We start from the raw sequence: 22,697 nt of genomic DNA, 5'->3' as shown, positions 1-22,697 counted from the left end.
AGTCTACATATATTAAATATATAATTATTAATTTACGCCTACTGTATGATAGCTAGCAAATGAATTAGCTAACTAACGTTAGCCTGCCAAGCTGGAACTTCTGAAGAAGGAAAATGTTTTATTTCTACAATTTCCAAAAGGTAACCAAACAAAAACGTGTTTGTGCCTGTCATGTGCGTTAGTAGCACAATTTCTAACTTATTTGCATTCATTTTTACTTACACTTGTATGTTGACTTCTCCATTGATATTATTTTTACATTTTGGCACTTTTCTTCAATTGTCACAAATTGAATTATGGGGAGTTTCAGGCCCCGGAGTGAACATAATTATACACTCGCAAAGCCGACAAAAAACGAGGGCTGAGGGCCTCATGTGCAAACTTCCCTTGCTTGGCTAATTACTTGGACCACCCTCCAAGATGGCGATGGGGATACCCCAAGGGAATAAGGCACGGGTAAGAGGACAAGGGGGTGTCTTTTCAGTGTTTGGACCGCAGCCACTGTGTAAGTCTATGGAAGGGGTTGAGAACCATGAGCCTCCTAGGTTTTGTATTGAATCAATGTACACAAAGGAGGACGGAAGCTAGCTTGTCCAGAAGCCACTCCTGCGTTGTCTTGGCTGTGTGCTTAGGGTCGTTGTCCTGTTGGAAGGTGATCCTTCACCCCAGTCTGACGTCCTGAGCGCTCTGGAGCAGGTTTTCATCAAGGTTCTCTCTGTACTTTGCTCTGTTCATCTTTCCCTTCACGCTGACTAGTCTCCCAGTCCCTGCCGCTGAAAACATCCCCACAGCATGATGCTGCCACCACCATGCTTCACCGTAGGGATGTTGTCATGTTTCCTCCAGATGTGACGCTTGGCATTCAGGCCAAATAGTTCTTTAGAATCTTGATTCTCATGGTCTGAGTCCATTAGGTTCCTTTTGGCAAACTCCAAGCGGGCTGTCATGTGCCTTTTACTGAGGAGTGGCTTCGTCTGGCCACTCTACCATAAAGGGTTAGGGTTAGGATTAACTCCAAGCGGGCTTCATGTGCCTTTTACTGAGGAGTGGCTTCGTCTGGCCACTCTACCATAAAGGGTTAGGGTTAGGGTTAACTCCAAGCGGGCTTCATATGCCTTTTACTGAAGAGTGGCTTCGTCTGGCCACTCTACCATAAAGGGTTAGGGTTAACTCCCAGTGGGTTGTCATGTGCATTTTACTGAGGAGTGGCTTCTTCTGGCCACTCTACCATAAAGGGTTAGGGTTAACACCCAGTGGGTTGTCATGTGCATTTTACTGAGGAGTGGCTTCGTCTGGCCACTCTACCATAAAGGCCTGATTGGTGGAGTACTGCAGAGATGGTTATCCTTCTGGAAGGTTCTCCCATCTCCACAGAGGAACTCCTTAGGAGCTCTATCAGAGTGACCACCAGTTCGGTGGTTCTAAACGTCTTCCACTTAAGAATGATGGAGGCCACTGTGTTCTTGGGGACCTTCAGTGCTGCATACAGTTTTTGGTACCCTTCCCCAGATCTGTGCCTCGACATGGTCTTGTCTCGGAACTCTATGGATAATTCCTTCGACCTCATGGCTTGGTTTTTGCCAAGCACTATTTACTGTGGGGCCTTATATAGACAGGTGTGTGCCTTTCCAAATCATGTCCAATCAGTAGAATTTACCATAGGTGGACGCCAATCAAGCTGTAGAAACATTTCAAGGAAGATCAATGGAAACAGGATGCGCCTGAGCTCAATTTCCATTCTCATAGCAAAGGGTCTGAATACTTATGTAAATAAGGTATAACATTTTTAATAAAATTTCTGAAATGTCTAAATACCTGTTTTCGCTTTGTCTATATGGGGTAGGGTGTGTATAGTTTGATGAGGATTTTTTATTTATTTAATCCATTTAGAATAAAGCTGTAATTTAACAAAATGTCAAACAAAGAGTCTGAATACTTTCCAAATGCACTGTATAAATTGTGTGTGTGTGTATATATGTGTGTGTGTGTGTGTGTGTGTAGGGATGACACCACTGATTGCCTGGCTGATGGTGTTTCTCTGTGATCTGACAGCAGGTAATGTAATTCTGCACCCTATTTTATTTTTACCTTTATTTTACTAGGCAAGTCAGTTTAGAACACATTCTTATTCTTATTTATTTAACCATTATTTAACCAGGAAGGGCTCATTGAGATTCAAATCTATTTTTCAAGAGCGCCCTGGCCAAGATAGGCAGCACCAAGTCATTTCAAAAAAATTACAGACAGACAACATGAAAAACTACAAGTAATCTAGTAAAAACCATTGAATTCACAAGAGTATAAAACAGCAAATTAAAAACATTGACAGGTCAGGGAATCAGCCTCAAAATCCTTCATCAGTGATTTAAAAACACTGACAGGTCAGGGAATCAGCCTCAAAATCCTTCATCAGTGATTTAAAAACACTGACAGGTCAGGGAATCAGCCTCAAAATCCTTCATCAGTGATTTAAAAACACTGACAGGTCAGGGAATCAGCCTCAAAATCCTTCATCAGTGATTTAAAAACACTGACAAGTCAGGGAATCAGCCTCAAAATCCTTCATCAGTGATTTAAAAAACACCAATCTGGACATGTTCTTCCAGTTTAAAAGTATTTTGTAAGACGATGGCGCAGAGTGCATAAAAGCCCTTTTACCAAATTCAGTTCGGACATTTGGAACAGTTAGCAGGATAAAGTCCAGCGAACGAATAGAGTACCCACCACATTTCTGAACAATAAAAATGCACAAATAAAAAGGTAGTAAACCCAAAATGGCTTTGTAAATAAAAGTATACCAGTGACTGAGCCTACGAGTGACTAGAGAAGGCCAGCCAACCCTGGTATACAAAGTGCAGTGGTGCGTAAGGGCTTTGCAGTTTAAAATAAATCTCAAAGTGCCACGATAAAGAGTGTCAATTGATCTTAAACACTGAGCGGAAGCATTCATATATAAAATATCGCCATAGTCTAGTAAAGGCATAAATGTAGCTGATACTAGCATCCTTCTGGCTTCAAAAGAAAAACAGGCCTTATTCCTAAAATAAAATCCCAATTTCAACCTACATTTTTTTGTAAATTGTTGAATATGCAATTTAAAAGAGAGGCCATCATCAATTAAAATTCCAAGATATTTATGAGGTTACAACCTCTATCTCCTTGCCCTGACAGGTAGTAATAGGTGAAAGGTTCAGAGGTCTATTTCTTGCATTAGAAAACACCATTAGTTTAGTTGTTTTGTCAGTATTGAGGATAAGCTTCCATTCACACAAGGTATGTTGAACAGTATAAAAAGCAGTTTGCATGTTCTGGAAAGCTTTTGTAAGAGATGAGGCACAACAGTATCATCAGCATAAAAATGAAGTTGTGCATTTGACATTTTTTGTCCAAATCATTTATATAAATAGTGAATAAGAGAGGACCAAGTACAGAGCCTTGGGGCACACCATTCAAGACAGACAATTTAACAGACATAAGCCCATCAAATTGAGTGCACTGCGTTCTATCAGACAGATAGTTAGCAAACCATGCAACTGCATGCTCTGAAAGACCTACACTCGACAATCTCTGCCTTAGTATAGAATGATCAACTGTATCAAAAGCCTTAGAGAGATCAATAAAAAGTGAGACACAGTGCTGTTTTTTGTCAAGGGCTTCAGTGATATCATTTAAAACCTTCATGGCTGCTGTAATTGTGCTATGCTTCTTCCTGAAGCCCGATTGGTACATTGATAAAATAGAGTTTGTAAATAAAAACTCTTTTAGCTGTTCACTTAAGGGTTTCAAGTATTTTCTATGACGGCCTAGGAACAGTGGGTTAACTGCCTTGTTCAGGGGCAGAACAACAGATTTGTTCCTTGATCTCAGTGATTCGATCTTGCAACCTTTCAGTTACTAGTCCAACGCTCTAACCACTAGGCTACGCAGCCTATACAGCAATCTGTGTGCTGTGGCATAGCTCCGGTCCCGTAGCGCCTGTCCCATAGTGACCGGAGAAACACGGCTGGCGCTGTGCATGCACACAATAATATGAGTATTGTGAAAAGTTATATTCTGTCACGCCCTGACCTTAGAGATCCTTATTATTCTCTCTGTTTGGTTAGGTCAGGGTGTGACTCGGGTGGGAAAGTTTGTGTTTTCTATTTCTTTGCTTTTTACCGAGTGTGGTTCCCAATCAGCTGTCTATAGTTGTCTCTGATTGGGGATCATATATAAGTTGTCATTGTCCTTTTGGGTTTTGTGTTGTTTTCTGTTTAGTGTCTGTGCCTGAGAACTGTTCGCTTTGTTATTTTGTTTGAATGTTTTTTGCTAATAAAAATCAAACACTTTCCACGCTGCACTTTGGTCCACTCCTTTCGACGAGAGCAGATTCATATAATAGTTTGATTGAAATGTTTACAAGAAGAACGATTGAATTAATAATCTTGTTTACATGACAAGTCTGAAATCAGGCTAATTTACAGGATTTTAAAAATTCGCAAAATCTCCAATCTAAATAATGGTTCTACCATTTGGAGAAACCGATTTGATTCTGAGTTCGAACATATAAAGTTTGTCTGGGAAAACTATTTCCATATCAAGATTTTAATTTGGTAACATTGCACAGTGTGACATGAGATAATCGTAAAAGACTGAATCGAAGGTACAGTCTGCAAAGGCCTTAAAAGGAAGGAGCACAGACACGCTGATAGGTAAGAGGGAGGAGCACAGACACGCTGATAGGTAAGAGGGAGGAGCACAGACACGCTGATAGGTAAGAGGGAGGAGCACAGACACGCTGATAGGTAAGAGGGAGGAGCACAGACACGCTGATAGGTAAGAGGGAGGAGCACAGACACGCTGATAGGTAAGAGGGAGGAGCACAGACACGCTGATAGGTAAGAGGGAGGTCACCTTCACTATCCATAACCCTGATAGGTAAGAGGGGGGTCACCTTCACTATCCATAACCCTGATAGGTAAGAGGGAGGAGCACAGACACGCTGATAGGTAAGAGGGAGGAGCACAGACACGCTGATAGGTAAGAGGGAGGAGCACAGACACGCTGATAGGTAAGAGGGAGGAGCACAGACACGCTGATAGGTAAGAGGGAGGAGCACAGACACGCTGATAGGTAAGAGGGAGGAGCACAGACACGCTGATAGGTAAGAGGGAGGTCACCTTCACTATCCATAACCCTGATAGGTAAGAGGGGGGTCACCTTCACTATCCATAACCCTGATAGGTAAGAGGGAGGTCACCTTCACTATCCATAACCCTGATAGGTAAGAGGGAGGAGCACAGACACGCTGATAGGTAAGAGGGAGGAGCACAGACACGCTGATAGGTAAGAGGGAGGAGCACAGACACGCTGATAGGTAAGAGGGAGGAGCACAGACACGCTGATAGGTAAGAGGGAGGTCACCTTCACTATCCATAACCCTGATAGGTAAGAGGGAGGTCACCTTCACTATCCATAACCCTGATAGGTAAGAGGGAGGTCACCTTCACTATCCATAACCCTGATAGGTAAGAGGGAGGTCACCTTCACTATCCATAACCCTGATAGGTAAGAGGGAGGTCACCTTCACTATCCATAACCCTGATAGGTAAGAGGGAGGTCACCTTCACTATCCATAACCCTGATAGGTAAGAGGGAGGTCACCTTCACTATCCATAACACCTTTATCAAAACAACTGCTGCACGACCTTCAGAGAGCTGTAAGACATAAAGACAGCAGAAGACTTGTGGATCTGGTTTGGGTTAGCTCTGATTCTGTGTGTGTGTAGGGGTGGAGCATCCTGAGGTGATGTGTCGTCGGTCCTGTGAGGAGCTGAATGATCTGTTATCAGAGCTGCATGGCCTCCACATCGTTACCACTAGTCTGCTGCACGACCTTCAGAGAGCTGTAAGACACACCGACACATACAGACAGGGTTGGCTAGGTTACTTCCTAAATGGAATTCATTACAGTTACTGGTTAGTTAGTTGTCATGGAGAACTGAATGGGCTCATTGATTAAAGTTGAAAAATAAATGCCTCGCTCATGGAATGGCTATGAGCACTACTGAAAAGTGCTATTTACATGTGAATAATGAATGCAATACGCTTCATTTGCTACAGGCCTATTGTTGAACTTTGTGTTGGTGACACTTTGATATCTTGATAATATGCAGCTGTTTAAAGGGCAAGTCCACAGATGAAACAATAACAAAACGACCTCCCCGCCTCTGTTTTGGTAAAAAGCTGAGGGATGGGCCTGGAGAAATGTAACCACTCTCAGATTAATAGAGAGAGCTGTGGAAGCAAGGACTGACCATCCAGGATAAACACTATTGTTTTAACCATGTTTTGAGGCTGTACAGTGTTTGATTACATTTAATGTTTATAAACATTGGAGGGAAAAAATATCTTGGGTTCTCATGGAGTGTGACGCACACACACACACAGCATCAGTGCTAACCATAACCAGATCCACAAGCCTCCTGCCGTCTTCATCTGTGTGTGTGTTCAGACAGAGGAGAATGAGGCATTGCGTGAAGCTCTCTCTGAGCTGGGCAGCAGTTTGGACAGAGAGGGAGGAGGAGAAGATGATGAAGAGGAGAGAGTGTGTGTGCAGGACGGACGTGTGTATCAGCGGGAGGAGGACTGGGTTTCAGACAGCTGCACATTCTGTACCTGCCAGGTAAACACACACACACACACACACACGCTCAACTCTTGAGTCAAGATATCTCTAGGCCCTTTTGCTTTACTACTGTGTGTGTGTGTTGTGTGTGTGTAGGAGGGGAAGGCAGTGTGTCGGCAGGTCACCTGTCCTCCAGTAATATGTTCCAGTCCTTCCTTCACTGAAGGGGAATGCTGCCCTGTGTGTCTGGGTGAGATATCTAAACACATTAAAGTCTAGTCTATTTCAAATGATTATTTCAGAAGTCATATTTAGTCAAATCAAATTGTATTCGTCACAAGCCCTGAATACAACGGGTGTAGACCTTACAGTGAAATGCTTACTTACAAGCCCTTAACCAACAATGCAGTTTAAAAAATACGAATAAGAAATAAAAGTAACAAGTAGTTAAAAAGCAGCAGTAAAACAACAATAGCGAGACTATATACAGGGGGTACTGGTACAGAGTCAACGTGCGGGGGCACCGGTTAGTTGTGGTAATATGTACATGTAGGTAGAGTTATTAAAACCTCTCTGGGATATTCGGGACAGTAGCGTCCCACCCCGCCAACAGCCAGTGAAAGTGCAGGGCGCCAATTCAAAACAACAAAAATCTCATAATTAAAACTCCTCAAACATACAAGTATTTTACACCATTTTAAAGATAACATTCTCATTAATCCAGCCACAGTGTCTGATTTCAAAAAGGCTTTACAGCAAAAGCATCACAAACGATTATGTTAGGTCACCACCAAGGTCACAGACTGGAGAAAGACTGGAGTCATAAAAAGCACAGAGGTCAAATTAATCACTAACCTTTGATGATCTTCATCAGATGACACTCATGGGACTTCATGTTACAAAATAAATGTTTTGTTCGATGAAGTACATCTCATAGTACATTGGCGTGTTATGTTCAGTAGTTCCAAAACATGCAGTGATTTTGTAGAGAGCCACATCAATTCACAGAAATACTCATAATAAACATTGATAATAGATACAACTATTATACATGGAACTTTAGATAAACTTCTCCTTAATGCAACCGCTGTGTCAGATTTTTAAAAAACATTACGGAAAAAGCACACCATGCAATAATCTGAGTACGGCGCTCAGAGCCCAAACCAGCCGAAAAATATCCGCCATGTTGTGTAGTCAACATTAGTCAGAAATAGCATTATAAATATTCACTTACCTTTGATGAACTTCATCAGAATCCACTCCCAGGAATCCCAGTTCCACAATACATTTTTGATTTCTTCGATAATGTCCATCATTTATGTCCAAATAGCTACTTTTGTTAGCGCGTTTTGTAAACAAATCCAAAGTCATGAAGCGTGTTCACTAGGAGCAGAGAAAATGTTTTAAAAAATTGTTACAGTCCGTAGAAACATGTCAAACGATGTATAGAATCAATCTTTAGGATGTTTAACATAAATCTTCAATGATGTTCCAACCGGAGAATTCCTTTGTCTGTAGAAAAGCAATGAAACAAGAGCTAACTCTCATGACTGCGCATCACGAGCCCGTGGCACTCTGCCAGACACCTGACTCATTCCCCTCTCATTCAGCCCCCCTTCACAGTAGAAGCCTGAAACAACGTTCTAAAGACGGTTGATATCTAGTGGAAGCCGTAGGAAGTGCAACATGACCAATATCCCACTGTGTCTTCAATAGGGGCTGAGTTGAAAACCTACAAGCCTCAGATTTCCCACTTCCTTGTTGGATTTTTTTCTCAGGTTTTCGCCTGCCATATGAGTTCTGTTATACACACAGACATCATTCAAACAGTTTTAGAAACTTCAGAGTGTTTTCTATCCAATACTACTAATAATATGCATATATTAGCATCTGGGACTGAGTAGCAGGCGGTTTACTCTGGGCACCTTATTCATCCAAGCTACTCAATACTGCCCCCCAGTCACTAATAAGTTAAAGTGACTATGCATAGATAATAACAGAGAGTAGCAGCGGCGTAAGGGGGGGGGGCAATGCAAATAGTCTGGATAGCCATTTGATTAGATGTGCAGGAGTCTTATGGCTTGGGGGTAGAAGCTGTCATAGAGTCGTAGAGTTTGTATACATATGTGTGCATATGCATATGTATTTGTTTGTGTGTGTGTTTGTGTGCATGTGTGTGTGTTTGTGTGTGTGTATAGGGTTGGGAAGTGAAGATGGATGGTCCCCATGGTCGGAGTGGACGGAATGTTCGGTCACCTGTGGGCGTGGTTTCCAGCGGAGAGGGCGATCTTGTGATGATGTCTCCACGTCCTGTTCTGACTCCTCCCTCCAAACCCGCAGGTGCACCCTGGGAAGTTGTGAAAGCCGAGGTGAGTTTACCAATAACTCCTGTAGTACAGCTAGCTCCTGTAATACATATTATGGTTAGCTACGTCGTTGTATTTATTTACGATACTCTTTGAAGATGTACGGTTTCAGACATGCTAGGAAGGTGGGGTTGGGACTCTGACGTTAGGCTGAAGCTCATTCCACCGTTGAGGTGTCAGGACAGAGAAGATCTTTGACTGGTCTGGGGGGGAGAGCTGACCCTCATATGGGTGGGAGGGCCAAGAGACCAGAGGTGGTAGAATGGAACGCTCAGGTTTGAGTGTTGGGTTTGAGCAATCATTTCCCTTTTATAAAAATGTGTGTGTGTGTGTGTGTGTGTGTGTGTGTGTGTAGTCCATGGGAACAGCGGCTGGGGCCTGTGGTCTCCGTGGTCTGCATGTTCTGTGTCGTGTGGTTCAGGTCTCGTTGTGCGTGTTCGACTCTGCAACTTCCCCCTCGCTCAGCGCGGGGGCAGCGGCTGCCGTGGCAACACTACAGAGACACATCCCTGTGACGCTACACCCTGTCCAAGTGAGAACACAAACAAACATTCCAGATGACTGCTATTGTTGATGTTGGATTGACTGATACACTGTCTGTGTGATTATAGTTGTCGGGGTCTGGGGACCGTGGTCTTCCTGGTTACCATGCAGTGTGTCGTGTGGCAGTGGGCTGATGATTCGTCAGCGGGAGTGTTCTAACCCCGCCCCCCGGCATGGAGGCAGGAACTGTGTGGGAGAGACGGCCGACTACGCAGCCTGCAATACACAACCCTGTCCAATAGGTAGCATACATAGGATGACAGAGCCAAGAACCATTATTCCACTGACAACATAGTTGCGAACAGGAACAATCCAAGCAAACTATGGAAGTTTTTGAAACAGTTAGGATACAGTACAGATAATTTATCCATAACAGTCTAAACTAACATATGGAATTGTTTTAAGATTGTCATACCAAGGATAATTGAGCTCTTTGATTTGGAATGTTAGGACCCCTTTAGTATAAAAAAAAACATGTAAAAAATTATTTGATGAAACATTGATTTTGGCCTTTCTGCTAAAATCAAATCAAATGTTATCGGTCACTTACACATATTTAGCAGATGTTATTGCGGGTGCAGCTAAATGCTTGTGTTCCTAGTGTAACGGTTTTCTTCCTGGGAAGGAGAGGACCAAAATGCAGTGTGGTTATTGTTAAGCATCTTTAATAAAGACGAAAACGTGAACACTATACAAATACAAAATAAGAAAACGTGGCAAAACCGAAACTAACTGGTGCAGAGAGACAGGAACAACCCAAACTAACTGGTGCAGAGAGACAGGAACAACCCAAACTAACTGGTGCAGAGAGACAGGAACAACCCAAACTAACTGGTGCAGAGAACACAGAGACAGGAACAACCCAGTCCTAACTGGTGCAGAGAACACAGAGACAGGAACAACCCAGTCCTAACTGGTGCAGAGAACACAGAGACAGGAACAACCCAAACTAACTGGTGCAGAGAGACAGGAACAACCCAAACTAACTGGTGCAGAGAGACAGGAACAACCCAAACTAACTGGTGCAGAGAGACAGGAACAACCCAAACTAACTGGTGCAGAGAGACAGGAACAACCCAAACTAACTGGTGCAGAGAGACAGGAACAACCCAAACTAACTGGTGCAGAGAACACAGAGACAGGAACAACCCAAACTAACTGGTGCAGAGAACACAGAGACAGGAACAACCCAGTCCTAACTGGTGCAGAGAACACAGAGACAGGAACAACCCAGTCCTAACTGGTGCAGAGAACACAGAGACAGGAACAACCCAAACTAACTGGTGCAGAGAGACAGGAACAACCCAAACTAACTGGTGCAGAGAGACAGGAACAACCCAAACTAACTGGTGCAGAGAGACAGGAACAACCCAAACTAACTGGTGCAGAGAGACAGGAACAACCCAAACTAACTGGTGCAGAGAGACAGGAACAACCCAAACTAACTGGTGCAGAGAGACAGAGACAGGAACAACCCAAACTAACTGGTGCAGAGAACACAGAGACAGGAACAACCCAAACTAACTGGTGCAGAGAACACAGAGACAGGAACAACCCAAACTAACTGGTGCAGAGAGACAGGAACAACCCAAACTAACTGGTGCAGAGAGACAGGAACAACCCAAACTAACTGGTGCAGAGAGACAGGAACAACCCAAACTAACTGGTGCAGAGAGACAGGAACAACCCAAACTAACTGGTGCAGAGAGACAGGAACAACCCAAACTAACTGGTGCAGAGAGACAGGAACAACCCAAACTAACTGGTGCAGAGAGACAGGAACAACCCAAACTAACTGGTGCAGAGACCACAGAGACAGGAACAACCCAAACTAACTGGTGCAGAGACAGGAACAACCGAAACAGTCCTAACTGGTGCAGAGACCACAGAGACAGGAACAACCGAAACAGTCCTAACTGGTGCAGAGACCACAGAGACAGGAACAACCGAAACAGTCCTAACTGGTGCAGAGACCACAGAGACAGGAACAACCGAAACAGTCCTAACTGGTGCAGAGACCACAGAGACAGGAACAACCGAAACAGTCCTAACTGGTGCAGAGACCACAGAGACAGGAACAACCGAAACAGTCCTAACTGGTGCAGAGACCACAGAGACAGGAACAACCGAAACAGTCCTAACTGGTGCAGAGACCACAGAGACAGGAACAACCGAAACAGTCCTAACTGGTGCAGAGACCACAGAGACAGGAACAACCGAAACAGTCCTAACTGGTGCAGAGACCACAGAGACAGGAACAACCGAAACAGTCCTAACTGGTGCAGAGACCACAGAGACAGGAACAACCGAAACAGTCCTAACTGGTGCAGAGACCACAGAGACAGGAACAACCGAAACAGTCCTAACTGGTGCAGAGACCACAGAGACAGGAACAACCGAAACAGTCCTAACTGGTGCAGAGACCACAGAGACAGGAACAACCGAAACAGTCCTAACTGGTGCAGAGACCACAGAGACAGGAACAACCGAAACAGTCCTAACTGGTGCAGAGACCACAGAGACAGGAACAACCGAAACAGTCCTAACTGGTGCAGAGACCACAGAGACAGGAACAACCGAAACAGTCCTAACTGGTGCAGAGACCACAGAGACAGGAACAACCGAAACAGTCCTAACTGGTGCAGAGACCACAGAGACAGGAACAACCGAAACAGTCCTAACTGGTGCAGAGACCACAGAGACAGGAACAACCGAAACAGTCCTAACTGGTGCAGAGACCACAGAGACAGGAACAACCGAAACAGTCCTAACTGGTGCAGAGACCACAGAGACAGGAACAACCGAAACAGTCCTAACTGGTGCAGAGACCACAGAGACAGGAACAACCGAAACAGTCCTAACTGGTGCAGAGACCACAGAGACAGGAACAACCGAAACAGTCCTAACTGGTGCAGAGACCACAGACAGGAACAACCGAAACAGTCCTAACTGGTGCAGAGACCACAGAGACAGGAACAACCGAAACAGTCCTAACTGGTGCAGAGACAGGAAACAACCACTCACAAGATACCCAAAGAATATGGCTGCCTAAATATGGTTCCCAATCAGAGACAACGATAAACACCTGCCTCTGATTGAGAACCACTCTAGGCAACCATAGACCTACCTAGACAACTACACTGAACACAACCCCATAAATCTGATAAACCCCTAGACAAGACGAACACAATAAATCACCCATGTCACACCCTGGCCTAATGAAAATAATAAAGACAACACAGATAACTAAGGCCAGGGTGTGAAAACTAGTTCCAACAGAGCAGTAGTACCTAACTAAATGCTTGTGTTCCTAGCTCCAACAGAGCAGTAGTACCTAACTAAATGCTTGTGTTCCTAGCTCCAACAGTGAAATGCTTGTTTCTAGCTCCAACAGAGCAGTAGTATCTAACTAAATGCTTGTTTCTAGCTCCAACAGAGCAGTAGTACCTAACTAAATGCTTGTGTTCCTAGCTCCAACAGTGAAATGCTTGTTTCTAGCTCCAACAGAGCAGTAGTATCTAACTAAATGCTTGTGTTTCTAGCTCCAACAGAGCAGTAGTACCTAACTAAATGCTTGTGTTTCTATCTCCAACAGTGAAATGCTTGTTTCTAGCTCCAACAGAGCAGTAGTACCTAACTAAATGCTTGTGTTCCTAGCTCCAACAGAGCAGTAGTACCTAACTAAATGCTTGTGTTTCTAGCTCCAACAGTGAAATGCTTGTTTCTAGCTCCAACAGAGCAGGAGTATCTAACTAAATGCTTGTGTTTCTAGCTCCAACAGTGAAATGCTTGTTTCTAGCTCCAACAGAGCAGTAGTACCTAACTAAATGCTTGTGTTCCTAGCTCCAACAGAGCAGTAGTACCTAACTAAATGCTTGTGTTTCTAGCTCCAACAGTGAAATGCTTGTTTCTAGCTCCAACAGAGCAGGAGTATCTAACTAAATGCTTGTGTTTCTAGCTCCAACAGTGAAATGCTTGTTTCTAGCTCCAACAGAGCAGGAGTTTCTGACTAAATGCTTGTGTTCCTAGCTCCAACAGTGCAGTAGTATCTAACTAAATGCTTGTGTAACCAGCTCCAACAGTGCAGTAATATCTAACTAAATGCTTGTGTTCCTAGCTCCAACAGAGCAGTAATATCTAACTAAATGCTTGTGTTCCTAGCTCCAACAGAGCAGTAATATCTAACTAAATGCCTGTGTTTCTAGCTCCAACAGAGCAGTAATATCTAACTAAATGCTTGTGTTCCTAGTTCCAACAGAGAAGTAATATCTAACTAAATGCTTGTGTTCCTAGCTCCAACAGTGCAGTAATATCTAACAATTCACAGCAATACACACAAATCCAAAGGTAAAAGAATAGAGTTAAGAAATATTGAAATATTAGGACGAGCAATGTCGGAGTGGCATTGACTAAAATACAGTAGAATAGAATACAGTACATACGTATAAGATGTAAAGCTGTATGTAAGATGTAAGAAGGGTTTTATAAATACATTTGATTGATTGATTGTATGTAAACATTATTGAAACATAATTGAAGTGACTAGTGTTCCATTATTAAAGTGATTCCAAGTCTATGTATATATGCAGCAGCCTCGAATGTGCTAGTGATGGCTATTGAACAGTCTGATGGCCTTGAGAGAGAAGCTGTTTTTCAGTCTCTGCACCTGTACTGACCTCGCCTTATGGATCATAGCTGGGTGAACAGGCAGTGGCTCGGGTGGTTGATGTCCTTGATGATATTTTTGGCCTTCTTGTGACATCGGGTGGTGTAGGTGTCCTGGAGGGCAGGTAGTTTGCCCCCGGTGATGCGTTGGGCAGACTACACCCCCCTCTGGAGAGCCCTGCGGTTGCGGGCGTTGCAGTTGCCGTACCAGGCGGTGATACAGCCCGACAGGATGCTCTCAATTGTGCATGTGTAGAAGTTTACGAGGGTTTTAGTGGCCAAGGCAAATTTCTTCAGCCTCCTGAGGTTTAAGAGGCGCTTTTGCGCCTACTTCACCACACTGTCTGTGTGGGTGGACCATTTCAGGTTGTCAGTGATGTGTACGCCGAGGAACTTGAAGCTTTCCACCTTGTCCACTGTAGTCCCGTCGATGTGGATAGGGGGCTGCTCCCTCTGTTGTTTCCTGAATTCCACAATCAGCTGCTTTGTTTTGTGGATGTTTGGTGGGAGGTTGTTTTCCTGACACCACACTCCGAGTGCCCTCACCTCCTCTCTGTAGGCTGTCTCGTCATTCTGGGTAATCAAGCCCACTACTGTTGTGTCATCTGCAAACTTGATGATTGGGTTGGAGGCGTGTGTGGCCACGCAGCCATGGGTGAACAGAGAGTACAGGAAGGGGCTGAGCACGCACTCTTGCGAGGTCCCTGTGTTTAGGTTCCGCAAAGTGGAGTTGTTGTTCCCTACCTTCCCCACCTGGGGCGGACAGTCAGAAGTCCAGGACCAACTGGGCAGGGTTCAGACCTAGGACCATGAGCTTAAGGATGAGCTTGGAGGGTACTATGGTGTTGAATGCTGAGCTATAGTCATTGAACAGCATTATACATAGGTATTCCTCTTGTTCCTCTTGTCCAGATGGGATAGGTCAGTGTGCAGTGCGATGGCGATTGCATCGTCTGTGGATCTAAGTAAATTGAAGTGGGTCTAGGGTGTCAGGTAAGGTAGAGGTGATATGATCCTTAACTGGCCTCTCAAAGCACTTCATGATGACAGAAGTGAGTGCTACGGGGCGATAGACATTTAGTTCAGTTACCTTTGCTTTCTTGGGTACAGGAACAATGGTGGACATCTTGAAGCAAGTGGGTACAGCAGACACGGATAGGGATTGATTGAATATGCCCGTAAACACTCCAGCCAGCTGGTCTGCGCATGCTTTGAGGACGCGGCTATGGATGCCGTCTGGGCCGGCAGCCATGCGAGTGTTAACACGCTTAAACGTCTTACTCACATCGGCCACGGTGAAGGAGAGCCCACAGTATTTGGTAGCGGTCGGTGGCACTGTGTTATCCTCAAATCGGGCGAAGAAGGTGTTTATCTTGTCCGGAAGCAAGACGTCGGTGTCCGACGTGGCAGGTTTTCCCTTTGTAGTCTGTGATTGTCTGTAGACCCTGCCACATACATCTCGTATCTGAGCCGTTGAATTGCAATTCCACTTTGTCTCTGAACTGACATTTGACATGTTTTATTTTCTTACGTAGGGAATAACTACACTGTTTGTATTCTGCCATATTCCCAGTCACCTTTCTATGGTTTAAATGTGGTGGTTCGTGCTTTCACTTTTGCGAGAATGCCGCCGTCTATCCACGGTTTCTGGTTTGGGTAGGTTTTAATAGTCAGTCACTGTATTCGTTATTATTCGTTACTCAGTCACCGTATTCGGTATTCTCAGAGGCTGAACGACAATAAAAACTGAACGACTAAAAAGCACCCTGAGGAAAAGCAAAGTCAAAAATGTGTATTTTAAGATCTCCACAGTTTCCACAGTTTCGGTCCCGGTCAGGTTCTCTGGCAGGCTATTCCAGAGGGTGGGGGCATAGTAACTAAAGGCTGCCTCTCCATGCCTCTTGGTCCCCCTCAGGTTCTCTGGCAGGCTATTCCAGAGGGTGGGGGCATAGTAACTAAAGGCTGCCTCTCCATGCCTCTTGGTCCCCCTCAGGTTCTCTGGCAGGCTATTCCAGAGGGTGGGGGCATAGTAACTAAAGGCTGCCTCTCCATGCCTCTTGATCCCCCTCAGGTTCTCTGGCAGGCTATTCCAGAGGGTGGGGGCATAGTAACTAAAGGCTGCCTCTCCATGCCTCTTGGTCCCCCTCAGGTTCTCTGGCAGGCTGTTCCAGAGGGTGGAGGCAGGGTAACTAAGGCTGCCTCTCCATGCCTCTTGGTCCCCCTCAGGTTCTCTGGCAGGCTATTCCAGAGGGTGGAGGCATAGTAACTAAAGGCTGCCTCTCCATGCCTCTTGGTCCCCCTCAGGTTCTCTGGCAGGCTGTTCCAGAGGGTGGGGGCATAGTAACTAAAGGCTGCCTCTCCATGCCTCTTGGTCCCCCTCAGGTTCTCTGGCAGGCTATTCCAGAGGGTGGAGGCATAGTAACTAAAGGCTGCCTCTCCATGCCTCTTAGTCCCCCTCAGGTTCTCTGGCAGGCTGTTCCAGAGGGTGGGGGCATAGTAACTAAAGGCTGCCTCTCCATGCCTCTTGGTTCTAGGCTTTGGGATAGTTAATAGGCCAGTGCCAGAGGACCTGAGGGACCTACTGGATACATAACTTAGAAGCATGTCTGTATTGGGGTGCACAGTCGTGGTTTGATTTTAAACCTATAGTGGAATATTAAAATGATTTCTAAAACTCACAGGCAGCCAGTGCAGAGACCTAACCGGTGTAATGTGTGCTCTCCGTCTGGTCTTGGTCAGTACCCGTGCTACAGCATTCTGTATGTTTTGCAGTTGACCAATGGCTTCCTGGGCAGACAAGACAGAAGAGCATTACAGTAGTCAAGCCTGCTGTAATAAAAGCATGGATGAGTGTCCTTGTATCAGTCTGAGAGAGAAATGGCCGCACCTTGGCAATGTGGTAAAAAAGCTATGTTGGTCACATTCCTAATGTGTGATTGGAAATGTAGTTCAGAATGTAAAATAACACCTAGGTTTTTACCTGGTGTTTTATCTTTATTATCCGTGAATTTAAATGTGCGTCCAGATTCTCTCTCTGTGCTTTGGCTCCAACAATAAGTACCTTGGTCTTGATTTAGCTGGAGGCTAAATGTGAGCCATCCAAGTAGTTAAATCACTAATCCAGTGTAATAATTTATTCATAGAGGTAAAACAAACAATACAGATACATCTCAATGGTGGCATTGGCAGGGGCTCTTGTTCAGTGCCACTTTATGCATGCTCTTCCTGGTACAATAGTGCCCCCAAGATTATTAAAAACAAACTGCAGACATCTCAGAACTAATTAGTTAGTATTGTTCTTAGACTTCCAGTACATACCCATCTTGACCATTTGCACTTTGAAAGCCTCCTCCTCAAAGTGGAGGAGTCTCTGTCAGTCTCTCCTCCTCAAAGTGGAGGAGTCTCTGTCAGTCTCTCTCCTCCTCAAAGTGGAGGAGTCTCTGTCAGTCTCTCTCCTCCTCAAAGTGGAGGAGTCTCTGTCAGTCTCTCTCCTCCTCAAAGTGGAGGTGTCTCTGTCAGTCTCTCTCCTCCTCAAAGTGGAGGAGTCTCTGTCACCCTCTCCTCCTCAAAGTGGAGGCGTCTCTGTCAGTCTCTCTCCTCCTCAAAGTGGAGGAGTCTCAGTCAGTCTCTCTCCTCCTCAAAGTGGAGGAGTCTATGTCAGTCTCTCTCCTCCTCAAAGTGGAGGAGTCTCTGTCAGTCTCTCCTCCTCAAAGTGGAGGAGTCTCAGTCAGTCTCTCTCCTCCTCAAAGTGGAGGAGTCTCTGTCAGTCTCTATCCTCCTCAAAGTGGAGGAGTCTCTGTCAGTCTCTCTCCTCCTCAAAGTGGAGGAGTCTCTGTCAGTCGCTCTCCTCCTCAAAGTGGAGGAGTCTATGTCAGTCTCTCTCCTCCTCAAAGTGGAGGAGTCTCTGTCAGTCTCTCCTCCTCAAAGTGGAGGAGTCTCTGTCAGTCTCTCTCCTCCTCAAAGTGGAGGAGTCTCTGTCAGTCTCTCTCCTCCTCAAAGTGGAGGAGTCTCTGTCAGTCTCTCTCCTCCTCAAAGTGGAGGAGTCTCTGTCAGTCTCTCCTCCTCAAAGTGGAGGAGTCTCAGTCAGTCTCTCTCCTCCTCAAAGTGGAGGAGTCTCTGTCAGTCTCTATCCTCCTCAAAGTGGAGGAGTCTCTGTCAGTCTCTCTCCTCCTCAAAGTGGAGGAGTCTCTGTCAGTCGCTCTCCTCCTCAAAGTGGAGGAGTCTATGTCAGTCTCTCTCCTCCTCAAAGTGGAGGAGTCTCTGTCAGTCTCTCTCCTCCTCAAAGTGGAGGAGTCTCTGTCAGTCTCTCTCCTCCTCAAAGTGGAGGAGTCTCTGTCAGTCGCTCTCCTCCTCAAAGTGGAGGAGTCTCTGTCAGTCTCTCTCCTCCTCAAAGTGGAGGAGTCTCTGTCAGTCTCTCCTCCTCAAAGTGGAGGCGTCTCTGTCAGTCTCTCTCCTCCTCAAAGTGGAGGAGTCTCTGTCAGTCTCTCTCCTCCTCAAAGTGGAGGAGTATCTGTCAGTCTCTCTCCTCCTCAAAGTGGAGGAGTCTCTGTCAGTCTCTCTCCTCCTCAAAGTGGAGGAGTCTCAGTCGGTCTCTCTCCTCCTCAAAGTGGAGAAGTCTCTGTCAGTCTCTCTCCTCCTCAAAGTGGAGGAGTCTCTGTCAGTCTCTCTCCTCCTCAAAGTGGAGGAGTCTCTGTCAGTCTCTCCTCCTCAAAGTGGAGGAGTCTCTGTCAGTCTCTCTCCTCCTCAAAGTGGAGGAGTCTCTGTCAGTCTCTCTCCTCCTCAAAGTGGAGGAGTCTCTGTCAGTCTCTCTCCTCCTCAAAGTGGAGGAGTCTCTGTCAGTCTCTCTCCTCCTCAAAGTGGAGGAGTCTCTGTCAGTCTCTCTCCTCCTCAAATGGAGTCTCTGTCAGTCTCTCTCCTCCTCAAAGTGGAGGAGCCTCTGTCAGATCAAGGTTTGTCTTGTTCATCAGATTGTCCACAGTATGGTCCCCAAGCACCTTGAAACAACTTTAACTTGGTCAGGGATAACAATAACTATTCCACTAGAAGGAATGAAACCAACACTGTTCCTTTTAGATTTAAGAGTGGTATGCCAAAAGATACCTTTTTGTACTCACCTGCCATTCTTTGGAATAGTCTTCAAAAATAACTTGAAATTCATAACCTCCATGGTCGGTTTCAAGTTCTCAATGAAAATAATCTCTAAATAGTAGCATGTGTGAAAAGAGAGGAGTATGCCTACAGTATGTGGGAGAAAAATCCTACTGTGTTTTCTATTGTGTAGAAGTTATTGCCGTATGAATATTAGGGATTGATTGTTGAATATATTAGGGCTGAATAAGACAAGGGTGATGTACCTGTCCAGAGTTGGTTATTATGGAACTCAATTATATTTCTGTCATTGTTTGTGTCCACTACCACTGGAGCGCTCTTGTCTGTTTTAACATTTTATAGTCAATTCTACCAATCATACTCTTTGGCCTTCCTCTCTCTCTCTCTGTGTAGACAGCTGTCTTTCTAGGCCCTGCTTCCCTGGGGTCTCCTGCCACTCTGAGACTGATGGCTCATGGGAATGTGGGCCCTGTCCACTGGGTTACCATGGAAATGGCTCTGTCTGTGAAGACCAGGATGAAGTAAATACACACACACACACACACACACACACACACACACACACACACACACACACACACACACACACACACACACACACACACACACACACACACACACACACACACACACACAACCTCTATCTCTGTGTGTGTAGTGTGTGTTGCCAGGTGTGTGAAACCTCTCTCCTGTCCTCTAGTGTGTGTTGCAGGGTGTGTGTGACCTTTCTCCTGTAGTGTGTGTTGCAGGGTGTGTGTTTCCTCTCTCCTGTAGTGTGTGTTGCAGGGTGTGTGTAACCTCTCTCCTGTCCTACAGTGTGTGTTGCAGGGTGTGTAACCTCTCTCCTGTAGTGTGTGTTGCAGGGTGTGTGTAACCTCTCTCCTGTAGTGTGTGTTGCAGGGTGTGTGTAGCCTCTCTCCTGTCCTACAATGTGTGTTGCAGGGTGTGTGTGTGTAACCTCTCTCCTACAATGTGTGTTGCAGGGTGTGTGTGTAACCTCTCTCCTGTAGTGTGTGTTGCAGGGTCTGTGTAACCTCTCTCCTGTCCTGCAGTGTGTGTTGCAGGGTGTGTAACCTCTCTCCTACAGTGTGTGTTGTAGGGTGTGTGTGTAACCTCTCTCCTGTCCTGTAGTGTGTGTTGCAGTGTGTGTGTGTAACCTGTCTCCTGCAGTCTGTGTTGCAGGGTGTGTGTAACCTCTCTCCTGTAGTGTATGTTGCAGGGTGTGTGTGTGACCGAGTGTGTGAACACAGACCCAGGGTTCCACTGTCACCCCTGCCCCCCCCGATATCACGGCAACCAACCCTACGGTCTCGGACTGGAAGACGCCAACAACACAAAACAGGCCAGTGGTGGTGTGTGGTGTGGTGTGGTGTGTGGTGTAGTGTGGGGTGTGGTGTGTGTGGTGTGTGCTGTGGTGTGGTGTGGAGTGTGTGTGATGTGGGGTGTGGTATGATGTGGTGTGGTGTGGTGTGTGTGGTGTGTGTGGTGGTGTGGAGTGTGGGGGTGTGTGTGGTGTGGGGTGGTGTGTGGTGTGGTGGTTTGGTGTGTGTGGTGGTGTGGTGTGTGGTGTGGTGTGGAGTGTGATGTGGTGTGTGTGGTGTGGTGTGTGGTGAGGAGTGTGGTGTGGTGTGTGTGGTGTGGTGTGGGGTGTGTGGGGTGGTGTGGGGTGTGGTGTGTGTAGTAGTATGGTGTGGTGTGGTGTGTGGTGTGGTGTGTGTGGTGTGGGATGGGGTGGTGTGGTGTGTGGTGGTGTGGTGTGTGGGGTGTGTGGTGTGGGGTGGTGTGGTGAGTGGTGGTGTGGTGGTGTGGAGTGTGGTGGTGTGGAGTGGTGTGTGGTGTGGTGTGGTGTGTGTAGTGGTATGGTGTGTGTGGTGTGGTGTGTGTAGTGGTATGGTATGGGGTGGGGTGGTATGGTGTGGAGTGTGGTGTGTGGTGGTGTGGTATGGGGTGGTGTGGTATGGGGTGGTGTGGTGTGGGGTGATGTGGGGTGGTGTGGAGTGTGGTGGTGTGGTGTGGGGTGGTGTGTGGTGTGTGGGGTGTTGTGGTGTGGAGTGTGGTGTGGTGGTGTGGAGTGTGGTGTGGGGTGGGGTGGTGTGTGGTGTGGTGTGTGGAGTGTGGTGGTGTGGAGTGTGGGGTGGTGTGGAGTGTGGTGGTGTGGAGTGTGGTGTGGGGTGGTGTGGTGTGTGGTGTGTGGTGTGTGGTGTGGGGTGGTGTGGAGTGTGGGGTGGTGTGGAGTGTGGTGGTGTGGAGTGTGGTGTGGGGTGGTGTGGTGTGTGGTGTGTGGTGTGTGGTGTGGGGTGGTGTGGTGTGTGGAGTGTGGTGGTGTGGTGTGGGGTGGTGTGGTGTGTGGTGTGGGGTAGTGTGGGGTGGGGTGGTGTGTGTGTGTGTGTGTGTGTTTTGACTGTAAGTGTGTGTTGTAATTATAAGTGTGTTTCTGTGTTTAGGTCTGTGAGCCCCACAACCCCTGTAAAGATAATACACACCGTTGCAGTCAGCATGCGGAGTGTGTGTACCTGGGCGTGGCGTCTGAAACTGTGTATCGGTGTGTGTGTGGTGTTGGCTTCGCTGGGGACGGCTTCCTGTGTACTGAAGATTCTGACCTAGATGGCTGGCCCAATCATATCCTTCCCTGCCACCACAACACAACCTACCACTGTCTACAGGTACACACTAACACATACTTAGGCACACACCCAGGCACACACACATAACGTATCACTCATTCACACACTCTCACATACACACACACATAATGCATCACACACACACACACACACACACACACACACACACACACACACACACACACACACACACACACACACACACACACACACACACACACACACACACACACACACACACACACACACACACACACACACACACACACAGGGTACCCTAGTGGTTAGAGCGTTGGACTAGTAATCGAAAGGTTCCAAGTTTGAATCCCTGAGCTGACAAGGTACAAATCTGTCGTTCTGCCCCTGAACAGGCAGTTAACCCGCTGTTCCTAGGCCGTCATTGAAAATAAGAATTTGTTCTTAACTGACTTGCCAAGTTAAATAAAGGTAAAATAAAAATTAAAAAACACACATACATAACTCACACACACACACACACACATACATAACTCACATACACACACACACACATAACTCATACACACAAACACACACATACATAACTCATATACACACACACACACATAACTCATACACACACACACATACATAACTCATACACACATACACACACATACATAACTCACATACACACACACACACATAACTCATACACACATACACACATACATAACTCATATACACACACACACACATAACTCATATACACACACACACATAACTCATATACACACACACACATAACTCATATACACACACACA

At 46.0% G+C, this 22,697-nt stretch overlaps 1 protein-coding gene and 1 long non-coding RNA gene across 4 annotated transcripts in view; one reads left to right on the top strand and one right to left on the bottom strand.

The window, feature by feature from the left end:
* Positions 1-22,697, top strand: part of LOC109877642 (thrombospondin-2-like) — a 90,812-nt gene that overhangs the window by 34,605 nt on the left and 33,510 nt on the right. Inside the window, exons 4-13 of the mRNA XM_031795661.1 lie at positions 2,002-2,055; positions 5,769-5,887; positions 6,494-6,664; positions 6,764-6,857; positions 8,806-8,976; positions 9,329-9,505; positions 9,585-9,758; positions 19,684-19,811; positions 20,498-20,632; positions 21,735-21,953. Of these exons, the coding sequence (XP_031651521.1) occupies positions 2,004-2,055; positions 5,769-5,887; positions 6,494-6,664; positions 6,764-6,857; positions 8,806-8,976; positions 9,329-9,505; positions 9,585-9,758; positions 19,684-19,811; positions 20,498-20,632; positions 21,735-21,953 (1,440 nt within the window). The 5' untranslated portion in view covers positions 2,002-2,003. The remainder of the gene's footprint in view (positions 1-2,001; positions 2,056-5,768; positions 5,888-6,493; positions 6,665-6,763; positions 6,858-8,805; positions 8,977-9,328; positions 9,506-9,584; positions 9,759-19,683; positions 19,812-20,497; positions 20,633-21,734; positions 21,954-22,697) is intronic.
* LOC116354749 (uncharacterized) lies at positions 4,793-10,116 on the bottom strand. Of its 3 annotated transcripts, none has more exons than XR_004203952.1 (6): positions 10,067-10,115; positions 9,932-9,971; positions 9,621-9,747; positions 9,058-9,497; positions 8,864-8,954; positions 5,059-5,885 (listed from the first exon to the last, which is right to left on the bottom strand). It is a non-coding gene; the product is annotated as an uncharacterized LOC116354749 (long non-coding RNA). The 3 variants fall into 3 exon arrangements; XR_004203953.1 differs by having other exon boundaries at positions 9,118-9,497; XR_004203954.1 differs by lacking the exons at positions 9,058-9,497; positions 9,621-9,747; positions 9,932-9,971 and having other exon boundaries at positions 4,793-5,885; positions 10,067-10,116.

Source organism: Oncorhynchus kisutch, linkage group LG18 (assembly GCF_002021735.2).
Source record: "Oncorhynchus kisutch isolate 150728-3 linkage group LG18, Okis_V2, whole genome shotgun sequence".
In the NCBI taxonomy this organism is placed as follows: Eukaryota; Metazoa; Chordata; class Actinopteri; order Salmoniformes; family Salmonidae; genus Oncorhynchus; species Oncorhynchus kisutch.
This window is presented reverse-complemented; position numbering and strand designations above follow the sequence as displayed.